The following is a 12,293-nucleotide window of genomic DNA, read 5'->3' as shown; positions in this document are numbered from 1 at the left end:
CCTGTAGTACCTTGCTGGTCAAGTGCTTAGGGGCACTCAGTTCGATTTCACTGGTCTTTTCACTTGTGCCCCTGCAATTTTGCCAAACTCCACACTCAGCTTACAGACCTATTAGCTTTTCTCTTCAAATGCTCAGTCAAATACACTTAGCTGTGTGTCTGCTCAGTTACCTTCCCAACCACAATCCTCTCCCCACATCCTGAATCTGATGGATGTGTTTAAATCCATGACTCTCCTTACAGCCATTGCCAACCTTCATCTTTCATAAGAACTATGGGTATTGTCCTCTAGAAACAGCAGACGATAGCAAGACACAAACAGTTAGTAGTCAAACTGCAGTTGTCAGCTAGAGTAGGAGCCTGAGACAAACTGAGTTTTGTTTATTTTTTTGGCAAGACTATTAGCTATCATAATTGATCTGCTGTGCTGTCTGTAACTGTTGCCCAGTAGAAGATCGGGGAGTTGGGCCACCTGGCTTCTGTTCCTGATTTTTGCTGCTGATTTGCTGTGTGATATTGGAGAAAATAATTTAATCTCCCTGTGCCTCAGTTTCTAGAGTTCCCCAAGTTCCTCAGCTGAAAGGTGGACAGATACCATATTAATAGTAGTGCGGCCCTCTACGTTACAATCCTTTCAGAAACAATAGATTTTTCCCTTTGAAAAAAGCATATCAAATGTAGATACTCCGTGTGCTAAGACAGCAAAAAGTTTGAATTGAAAGTTTTGTGTCGGATTTTCTTTTGCCTAATGCAGCTGCCTATCACCAGCTTGGAATGACTAGAATGACGCACACGGGTGACATTGCGCAATGGCTGATGTGATGCACGTCTAGGACGTGGGTTAGACTGGGGAGGGAGGGATCGATGGCTGCATGGCACAGAACAAACATGGTAACTGGGAAGGTAATACATCATATTTTAGTTTATGATGGAGGAAAAATAATTTAACAACCTTACTTGGGTCATTTGAGCACCCCCTGAAGACCGATTAGAAAGAGTTGCTGCTCTTTTCTCCTTTTCTGGGATAACTAGATCATTTAACAGATTTACCCTCTCTCTCTTTTCCATGTTTTCATGGTGAAATCTAGGTCTCCAGGGATTTGGTTTGACCATTTTCTTAATTCATCATGTTTTATATTACAAGTTTGTGAAAGAAAAAGTCTCCATCTCTCACCAGATGGCCCTACCCAAGAGAAGGACGTGGTCTCAGCATGAGCTTTTAATTTCCAGGCAATGATGAAAACATCAACATGGTTTTAGATACATAATTAATAGTTTCTGTCTCTTGGGAATTTGTAGCACATGATTGATTGTGCTGGTATTGAATCTCGGGATGTGCATATATATTACATCTGTGTTTACCCAGTCTGATAACTGCAGGGATTTTAATAGCACAAAGACCTACAGGGGTGTAGTCACAAAAACTATTTCTTCTCCATTGAATTAAGGCCTGACTGCTCTCCATGCAGACCTGTCAGGACCATGCTGTTAAACATAATCCCATGTCTGTGTTTTAGTTATTAAAATAACAGATACTGTTTAAGTTACAGATGATCAAGCTGATATTTTGTGTTTCTTTTCCCCCTCTCTAGGTGTTTCCCAGCCAAGATCCACTGGACAGGGCAGACTTCAATGCTGTGGAGTATATTAATACTCTCTTTCCAACTGAGCAAGTGAGTCAAGTGCTTGGGGTTCCGCTGTCCCATGAGCCATAGGGTAACCTTAATGGTGACTCAATGTGTAAATCCCCCTTCATGTCCATAGAAAGGTTTAAAAATATACCCAGGGCTTCTTTCTAAAGAGCAGCAAAATTAGGACTTTCAGTGGCAATTACTTCTTAAACTCAGACCTAGTGAAATAGAATGACAGTATCCCAATGTGCTAGCTGCAGTTTCGATATAATGAAAGTTCCATTTTGGTCTCTAGAAAGAAACAGTTTCACTATGCAAAGGTTTGTTTGTTTTTGCAGTTGAATTTCAGATCCTGCTGGATCAATATACTGGGAGGCCCCAGGGATTCTAGCCAGGATGTTTTGAATGTGAAGTGTCAGCAAGTCCAGTCACTATCAGACTAGGTTTTAAAACCATTGTTTCCTTTCAGGGATAAGGAATGGAGATCTAGTGGGGTCAAATCCTTCCCTAGTTCAACCCACAAACTAGGCTTGGCTTGGGGTTGGGAGGTCTGTTGAGATGAGGAGGGCCCTTGGGTGAGCTCCTGAAAACTTGCTGGAACTTCCCAGATTCTGCTGTGTTTGGGTTGACTGCAGAAGCAGAGCAGGCAGTAGGATTTTTCCTTTTAGGAGCTTCTGTTCAACTTGTTCCGCTTGATCTGCTCACACCCAGATACCAGTCAGGCATCCTTCATTGCCGGGTATCCGTGGATCTCAGGCATTCGGGGCCCATTGCATTCCTCTGGGGGTTGCTGAAGTTCAAAGTACTGTAAGGTTGAACCCTAACATACTTTGATCCTATTTGCTTTTTGACTGCGTTATCCACTAGAGGTCACCATCACCATTCCCTTTAACTGCTTCCTCTGAGAGAGGATTCGTAAAATCGCAAAGAGAAATTGTGGTTGTACTCAGCGTGTTTATGCATGTGCAGGGGTGAGTTAAAAAGTCATTGTAGTCTGTAGATCTGGCTTCTGTTCCAAGCGCTGTCACTGACCTCTACGTGACCTTGAACAAGTCACCAAACTACTTGGTGCCTCAGTTTCCCTATCTATAAAAGGGGGGATTATGCTACTGAACCACCTTTGTAAAGTGCTATGAAAGAAAATGGCAAGTATTCAAAGGGAAGTTTGATTCAGTGATTTGCATGTATGTAGCGAAAAAACATTTTTCTTTTGAAAAATTGTTTTTATCTTGCAGTCTTTGGCAAACATTGATGAAGTTGTGAACAAAATCAGACTGAAAATAAGGTAAGTAGCATTCTGTTTCCTTTCATTGTCACATAGGTGGGAAATGGCCATATGATCATTAGATTTTTTCATCCAACTCTTTCCTGTAGTGTGTGCCACTCAAATAACATCACTCTAATGCAGTGTTTCTCAACCTTATGAAAGACAATTGGACACTGAAAATTCTGTTACAATTCTAAAGCAAAAAAACACGAAACTCCCAGAATAACTTTGGTGGCCAAAACCACGTATGTTGGTGAGATCAAACGTCGTAGCTGTAGTAATAGTTTGTAGTGCATAAGCTTTATTGTTGTCATTCTTATGTTTGCTATAAAGTTAAGAATAAAAAATATAAGGGGGTTGTGAAGTTTTTTTTTTACATTGAAGAAAGGATTGTCTACCTGAAAGCACTGCTCTAGTGCAGGAGAACCAGAAAGGGAAACTGCCCAGTCTGATAACATCGGCCAACTGGAGTGAAATGCAAAAAGTGAATTGGATTTTAAAAATAATTGTCATATTTTGCCAATATTCAGTGTTGTTGCTAATATTCAGGAGAATATGAGGTATTTATAAACATTTCGGTTTTATGCTGTCAGCACCATTTAAAAACAAACCAATCCAAGTACAATTTTTTCTTTCTGTGCACTGGTTTTCATGCCATGTACGCAGTGCGTTATGTTGACGTTGTCTGCTTTTCCCCAAAGGAGGCTGGATGACAATATTCGAACAGTAGTGAGAGGACAGACAAACGTGGGACAGGATGGCAGACAGGTACTTGTGTCTTATATCACAAAAAATCCCAAGCCTCACTTCTCCCTCTGCTAAATAGAAAAACAGCCATGGCATGCAGAAGTCTCAAAGACTCATGGACTTTAAGGTCAAAAGGGACCATCATGGTCATTAGTCTGACCTCCTGCACATTGAAGGCCACAGAATCTCACCCACCCACTCCTGTAATAGACCCTTAACCTCTGCCTGAGTTACCGAAGTCCTCAAATCAGGGTTTAAAGACTTCAAGTTACAGAGAATCCACCATTTACACTTGTTTAAACCTGCAAGTGCCCTACGCTGCAGAGGAAGATGGAAAACCCCCCCAGGGTCTCTGCCAATCTGAGCCGGGGGGAAATTCTTTCCTGATCCCAAATATGGCGATCAGTTAGACCCTGAGCATGTGGGCAAGACCTGGGAAAAGATTCTCTGTAGTAACTCAGAGCCCTCCCCATCTAGTGTCCCATTGTAACAATGCTGCTAACATCTTGCACACACCTATGTTACACTGTATGGAGAATGAATACACTAAGTCATATTGAAGAATCACTTACAGGGACAGCTGTTATTACGCGTCTTCTAAGCAGTCTGTGGAAGGAGGCAAGAGAGAAATTGAGTTTAATGAAATCAAAACAGAAGCATGATGCCTTCAGTTGAGTCACCTCTGGAATCAACTTCAGAGACTATATGAGTAAAGCAGATGAAAACAGGCCCACTGTTAAGTGGGAGTGGATAGCTCAGGGGATTGGTACTGGGATATGGAGCCTTTTAACTAGGTCACTGGTTGGAATGTCCTAGGTCATTACTGTCTGACTGAGTGGCTTCCATGAAATGAGATGGCAGGTTTCGGTTTATTCCCTGTTTGACAAGTGTCCATACCCCAATACCCAGAACTTAATAGCAAGACTAAGGATATATTAGCCATGAAGACTGAACTACCTTCTTACCTGTAGATGCGATTCATCGTTGAGGCAGCTAGCACTGTTGCTGCATGTCTTGTAGCTATTTTATGGGTAAACAGGGAGCTTCCATATCAATCCAGCACCTTCCATGAGTATTACATTTAGTATTAAGAAGAGGAAACAATGTTTAAGTAGTAGTACCTGGAGACGGGACTGCCTTTCCCCCACTAGTAAGACCCTTTGGATGTATTTTTCAGTTTTTCCTGAAGTACAGTTTGTGTGGGTTTGCTTCTTTCCTTCTGGAGCCCGCGGTGACAGACTCTGTTGAAAGCCTCAGTCCGAAGTGAACCTGCTTGCAAAAATCTACCACGACGAAAGAATAACTGCTAGGCAAATAAAAGCACTTGAGCCCATGTGCCAAGTGATGAAAGATGAGCTGTTCTGCATGGAAAGGACACAGACCACCATTAAAATATGTTCAGTTTGCCACTCCCAACAGACTGATCTTGTAGTTTATAATCACAAATAAAAGAACCTACACAAGTAGGTCTTATGAAGTGTGGACTGAGCCCAGAGCTAGAAGCCAAGGACTTCTTGAGTTCTCATCCTGTTTCCACTGCTGATTCTTGCTGTGGTTTGAGTAAATTATTTAACCTCTCTTTGCCTCAGTATTAATGTCTGGAAAATGAGGGTTGTTTAACAATGGTATGGTTCCCTAAGCACTAAATATAACTGAGTCAGGAACACATTTGGCAGATATCATGATGGAGACTGGAGACTATTCCTAGAATAGGAGAAAATGTGAAAGACAGCCTGGGTCAGGAGTGAAGTGAGGGGCCAGCAGAATGGTCAGGAGACAGGTGTCAGAAGAAACGAGGTCAGAAATACACGTGGAAGGGGAGTTGTTGAGGCTGAGGAGAAGCCCGCGCAGCAGTTAGAGAGGAGGGTTGAAATATGCTCAGGGTGACAAGTGGGGCAGATGGTTTTGGCAGCAGCTTCTCAGACAGACTGAAGGGTGGAGGGGTGACGGAGAACACAGAGAAGAGGAGGAGAGTGTAGTCAAGGGGGAAAATAAGAGCATGGCCTAGGGTTTTGGCAGGTCTGGGGGATGAATTTGACAAGGGGGACAAAATAAAAGAAGCTGTTCCTACATGGTGACAAAAGGCCACAGCTCAGCAGTGTGTGTCAGTGCTGAGCGTCAGTGGAAATGCTGGCTGTGGAATCCTCTGTAGAGAAACCTCTTGCGAGACCCGCTGGACAGAACTTGAGGAGGCTGCTTGGGATTACCAGGGGAAATGACGACTTGCTGAATGAGTTTCCTAGGCTGTTGACGGGTGTGCACTGTGCAGGTCCGGCATCCTCCATGTAAAGCTCTGCCTTATATGTCTCACATCCTTGAGCTCCTTGGAGGGTCACTGTGCCATACTGAAACAGTGCAGGCCTTAGCCAGTACCCTGTGCAGTAGCACTGGAGGGGTAAATATGTTTGTGAAGCCCCTAGTTAGTTTGCCTGTTAGGGGACTTACTAAAATTCCGTCAGAATAAAACCACAGAATATTTACGTGTGGGGCATGTTTATGCAGAGCCCCTTTGAAGTGGCTTAGTGCAGTATTTAGTCGTGAGCATTTCCATGTCAAATCACTTTAGTGCTGTTCAAGGTAATAGCGCTTTATTTTGCTGACCACAACCAGTGTGTGTCATGTTAAAGGCAGGTACGCTTCTAGCAATGCAACTAAGCCTTTAATACTTTCAAAGAGTTTGAAATATTGATACCAAGAAATGGCTGAAAGCTTTATTCTCTCCCAAGGATCCGTGTGTATTTTAAAGGATGCGTGCTTTCCTCTGTGCCTGTACAACATACATGTATATATGTGTGAACACATGTTTTATACATGGATTGCTGGAACAAAGCTGTGTCAGTATTGGGAAGGGCAGTGCCATAGAAGTATAAAGCTTGCAGGAATGTCAGGAATTCCAGGCCTCAGACATTAGTAGGTCAAAGGGTTCTGCAGTCGAGCAGGTCAGATTACAGAAAGAGAGAAAGTTGTGAATAGCAGTTCAGTTAGAGATGGAATTTTGCATTAATCTCCCCAGAACCCAGACAGAAAGGAAACACAGAAGAAATAATTGCTATTCCTGTCCATGCCGTAGTTCGATCTTTCTCACTGGCTCGGGATGCAGGCGAATGGAGAGAGAGGCCCTTTCAGATAATGGCCTTGTTAATAGTTTGGGGGGGTGAAAACCTTGATCTTTAGCACCGGCTGTCTGTTCTTTTGCTGAAGGGAGCCTTTGTTTCACTAGCGCGTGTTCCGTGGAAATATGGATGCTCAGAAATGTTAAGTTGTTATAGGGCAAGAGGCCCAGCTTTTCCCTCTTGGATGGAACAGAGGAAGAGTTTAATTTTCCAAAGTATTGCAAGAATTTGTTTCTAAGTACCAACAGTGAGGCGCATCTAAGAAAAACAGATGCTCGGCTATGGAGAGACTCAGTGCTGTAGTAAAGAGAGTGGGACTTATTAAAAAACCAGCAGCATGCTTCAGGAGTAAAAGCCATGCTGGCCAGGAAGCCCTATTTATCCCCTTCTGTCTGGATCCTATGTTCTATATGTCATCTGAATTCTCCAACAATTATATTTTTCCTGGCAGAAATTTCCCTGCCTGGTGATTCCGGGTGTCTTCCCATTCCTTATCACCCTTTTTTGGTTCATTTTGTCTTTTGGATTTTGCTGGAAGTTGACGCATGTGTAGAAATGGCAGCTACTATGTAACCTTTTTACTTGCTAATCTAGCTCTTTCCTGCTGTGCCTTCCCCTCTCTACTCCCAGAGATTAAGCCATAGCAAACTGTTCTGTGCTGCTTATCTGGAGGAGAACTTTCCCTTCACCCGTGTGTTGTTTTTTAATTTAAGGTGTGTGGCAGATGCTGTAACCAAGGGACAACAATCTACTCTAGTGGAGCCGAGCTTGGTTTGTGCATGTTGGTGGAGGGCTGTATAAATCTGTCAAAAACTTGCTTCATTCCTGGAATCCGGGTTCTTCTGCGTGCATGTTTGGGGAGAGTATTTCATATTTCATGAGTTTACCCAGTCTGAAATGTTAATGATTAGGGTGACACAGGTGTGTCTGAGCACAAGATAGAGAGCCAGGAAGTCGTGAGTTCTAATCCCATCTCTGACACTGATTCGCTCTTTGGCCTTGATCAAGTTACCTAATTTAAGGTTTCACGTGCCAGTAATACATTTAAACGTTTTTAGAAGGTCTCTTCCTATAAGTCTATAATATATAACTAAACTATTGTTGTATGTAAAGTAAATAAGGTTTTTAAAATGTTTAAGAAGCTTCAATTAAAATTAAATTAAAATGCAGAGCCCCCCAGACTGGTGGCCAGGACCCAGGCAATGTGAGTGCCATTGAAAATCAGCTCGCGTGCTGCCTTCGGCACATGTGCCATAAATAGCCTACCCCTGATCTAGTCTGACCTCCTGTCTGAGAGCATGACAGGTCTGACCCAAATAAAAACTGTTATTGCGTTTGGACACGCTTTTGCAAAGTGCTTTGCTTACTAAAGAGGAACTTGGGCTGGCAGAGAGTTTGCAATTCACTAATCACGTTTGGTATTTTGAAACCAAACATTAAAAACAGCCACGACAAGAACGATTAAACCTCAGATCCCATGTCCCGGTTGTAATGATTCATAGCAGCTGAGATGGCCATCATGAGTCCATTACACAGCATGCTCGGGGGCTTTAAAGAAGCCACTCCCATCTCAACCATATAACAACACATAGGTGACCAGAAGAAGCTGTTCACATCTGTCGGGTCCATGTGGAGGTAGAAAGTGTCACATTTTCAGCCAGTTATTGTAACATGGGTCCTGATGCTGCCAGGGGTCAAGTAACCACTGATTTCTGTGGGCATGGAGGATGCAGGGAGCCTTGTAGAATTGCGAGTAAATCACTGTTTTTATAAACACCCTGGAAAGACTTTGACCTTCTTCCCAAAGAAATATAACCCCCAGATGCTAAGACAACATGAAAGGTTTTATTTGAGCCAACAAAAGCCAGGAGGAGGTGCAAGCTGAGCCGGCGCTCTTCTCTGGAGGAGGCAGTTCACTGTGGTGTGAGTTATTTATGTGTGGGTGGGAGCAGGCAGAATTGTGGATACAGAAGTTTATTCTCCCCTCTGTTTTTATTAAGGGGATCGACATGTACATTGCAGGAGGGGGGAAGAATATTCAGAAATGACAGCCTTGTCTTTGAGTTTCCCATCACTCTTCTGCATAACTTGGCTGCTGAATGAGGGAACAGAAGTCTGGAGCCTTTCATTTGTAGATGGCTGGTTCAAATCCTTTCTATTCCAGCAAGAGGGGCCACTAAAGAGGTGAGCACAAGCAAAGTGGGGGTGCTCTTTTTACCTGCCAACTGCATCTTCCCCTTCTGTCCAGGAGGAGGGAGCACAACGTTGCTTTTGAGACCAGGGTAGCATTTGGTTTTGCTCATCAGCAGGTGGAAAAGAGAGAGTCTGAGGAAGGTATGGTCTGTACAGTGGCTCAGATTTCTCACTAGGCCTGCAGAAAGCGCAGTTGCTCCCGATTGTGGGTCAGGATGCGCTCCCAGTGCAACATCCTGGCCGTGTCTCTCACTCTCTCTCAAGGCCTGAAGTATGGAGTTCTAATCCCAGGTCCAGCACTAACAGCCTCTGTGCTAGAAGCAGGTCACTTAACCACTCGGTTTCAGTCTCCCCTTCTGTAGTATGGGGATAATATTACTGTGCTTCACAGGGCCATTGCACACATTAATGCGTGTTTGTCAAGTAGATGAACAATGCCTTTGAAACGGCGTGCCCCAAATGTTTTATATTACCCAAAGGAAAAAAAAAAAGTAGCAAGATGGTTGAAAATAAGTGGTTGAATTTAAAATGAATCGAATGTAGCACCAAAGGAACCACTTAAACAGCTTTACAGTCTGGAATGCTCCTTCTCCATATAGTATAACATTTCCCAGTTCAAAGCCATCTGCTTTTTTGAAATTTTGCCCTAGAATTTTCTCCAAATGGAAAGGCCTTTAAATAGTCTGGCTCATTTGGCTTCCCCTTCCTTGTGTGATATTTTTGTGACATCTGTAGGCAATACTGTGAACTTCAAAAATTAACTCGCTAATGACCTCTTTATGGGGGGGGATGACACAACAGCCGTGGGTGGAACATTCCATGGCAGGGTGGAACAAAACTTTCCTTGGGAGTCCCAGACATCAACTATTTCTGATGCCTTGGGAGAGGCTGGGAATGCAGAATCTGCTGTGGGTCAGTTGTAACAATATGTAGTTCGGGCTGTGCCTGTATTTTGTAGGGAGCCAGTGCTATGGATCCCTTTACTCCCCCTTTAGGGTTTTCTCAGATCTGACATGGGAAAGGCTCTTACACTGCCCTTGCTAAAAAGCTAAGGTCCAGTTACTGCACACTTTCATATCTGCCCCAGGTTACGGTATGGGCAGTTCCCATAGATTTTCCACTACGCATTTAACATGTTGTCAGTACATTTCTAATTTGCTGCCAGTTAGTCCTGTTTATTACCAAAGCTTCTAAATATGTGAGCTACAATTTGTCTGACAATCACTGACTTTTTTCTAATGTTCTTTTGGCCTGAGCTGCTTTACCCATTCCCTCAAACTCCCTTTCTGTAATGTATCCTCTGTATTTTCAGACTCAAATTTAACTCTTTTGTTCCATCTCTGCAGCCAGAACATTTGTAAGCCTGAGGTATTAAAGGACAGACAACTTGAAATCTAGTCCATTTCAAAATTACTTAGAATTAGTTTCACATCCAACCCTCTCTGCCACTGTTTGTGGCTTTACTATTGAATTTCTCTGTTTAAATTTTTTCCCCCAAAACTTCCTGACTTTCACAAACAACAAGGGACACAAGGAAATGATTGAAACTGATGAAACAGGTTGTCTTTTATAGGGAAAAAAAATCTTTCCTCCCCAGTCTTTTGTTATAATGATCATAGGTTTTACAGTTACAACAGCAGATGAACATTTTCAGATGGATGTGTGAATTTGTTTTTAAGTTGCTAGTGTCCCTTTAAGAAAAACAAAACATAATTTAACTTAAGAGGATTTCCTAGCTTAATGGAACCCAGTCTAATTGGCTTCTAGGTCCCAGTGCAATATACACATTGAATAATAAGAAAAAGGAAGTGCACATGTTCTGGACAGGGAACAACCTTGCCTGTTTTTTGGTGGGTGAAGATGCTAGTTTGGTAACTCAGTTGGCTTTGACTGGCTCCCAGCTCTGTTTTTTTGACTCATAATATTGGAAATATGTTTTCCTTAACCATAGGAGTGCAGGAAAAAAAGATGGCAGCTGCTGGTGCTAATAAGAATGCAAGTAAATTGCTGTCTAGCTTGCACCCAGCTCAGCGGTGGACAGTATAATTAGCTGTCTGGTACTTTCATAAACAATGCTGCATATAAAGATAAATGTATAGCACCTTTGCTGCTGGGGTAAGGTTAGCGATGCCTTCTCTTCCCAAGCCATGTGCACAGTGTAGTGGCTTGCTATGTTTAAACCTGTGAAAGGAGGAAGATGGATGCATCTAGTGTAGAGAAATACCCACAGCTCTCTTTGGGTTTGGCAAGGTCTTAGACTGACGTGCATTGGATACTTGCCCTCATTCAGCTATTTCAGTGGAGATCAGGGAGGACTTTACAGAATCAATGCAGGGAGGAAGGAAATTGCATATGGAGATTGAGCAGAGGAAGTGAGAGGTGAAAATGATGCAGGTGCCACTAAGCCCTCTTGCAGCCTAAGCACAGGGAGGGAGACTGGAAGGTGAGGATAAGACCCCAATCTGGCAAAACAGTTGAGCCCATCTGTAATTTAAAGCATCTGAGTAACCCACTGAAGACCATTTTGCATAGGCTAGTTGTGCCCTCAGTCTTGCTTGCTGCCACCTAGCCATTGTCCAATGCCTGTTCCCTCCTGCCTTAAGCTCTGGTCTAGCAAAACACTGAAGTGGATGAATAGTTGCTTTGAAGTCCGTGAGACAGCTCATACGCTTAAAGTCACAAATATACCTAAGTGCTGGGCTTTGGATAGGGTGACCAGATAGCAATTGTGAAAAATCGGGATGAGGGTGGGGGGGCAATAGGCTCCTATATAAGAAAAAGTCCCCAAAAACGGGACTGTCCCTTTAAAAACGGGACATCTGGTTACCCTAGCTTTGGACAACAATTGCCTGGCAGGTAAACAGCTAAATTGTGTGTACAGCTAGGCTAGGCAACAACATGCTCAGGTTACTGTCACTTCATCCTCTCTCCCTCCCAGCGCCCACCCATTTATTTGTTTCACCCACGTGTTGTGTCTTGTGTTCAAGAAAAGATTGTCAGCATTTTGGGGTAGAGCCCATCTCTTTACTTAATGTTTTGTGCAATGCCAAGCACAGTGTGGCTGCAATTCATGATAAGGGCCTCTAGGTGCTACCAGTATAACAGGTTAGCTGGAACAAGCAGGCTTTGAAGAGCCCTGTAAAATCATCAGCCTGTTCGCAACAAGTATTTAAGCCTAACATTTTAAATAATATAATTTGTAGGCTTTTCTTTGGCACAATCACTTTAGTATCTCCCATGCCTCTTATGTAGAATACTCTTCTATCATGAACCATTCAACATTCTTGTCTCCTATTTTTCTCTACAGAAACGTCTATCCTGATTATTAGCAGGCAAAGGCTAA

At 43.0% G+C, this 12,293-nt stretch overlaps 1 protein-coding gene across 3 annotated transcripts in view; it reads left to right on the top strand.

Annotated features, from left to right (window-relative positions):
- The window catches only part of VPS53 (VPS53 subunit of GARP complex), a 109,730-nt gene that overhangs the window by 11,411 nt on the left and 86,026 nt on the right, over positions 1-12,293 (top strand). For all 3 annotated transcript variants that reach the window (XM_044993371.1, XR_006574312.1, XR_006574311.1), the window contains 3 exons: positions 1,592-1,672; positions 2,866-2,915; positions 3,599-3,665. In XM_044993371.1, coding sequence (XP_044849306.1) covers positions 1,592-1,672; positions 2,866-2,915; positions 3,599-3,665 — 198 coding nt within the window. The remainder of the gene's footprint in view (positions 1-1,591; positions 1,673-2,865; positions 2,916-3,598; positions 3,666-12,293) is intronic.

This window comes from Mauremys mutica, chromosome 19 (assembly GCF_020497125.1).
Source record: "Mauremys mutica isolate MM-2020 ecotype Southern chromosome 19, ASM2049712v1, whole genome shotgun sequence".
NCBI lineage: Eukaryota > Metazoa > Chordata > Testudines > Geoemydidae > Mauremys > Mauremys mutica.
Note: the sequence above shows the minus strand (reverse complement) of the source record. Positions and strands in the feature narration are given on the sequence as shown.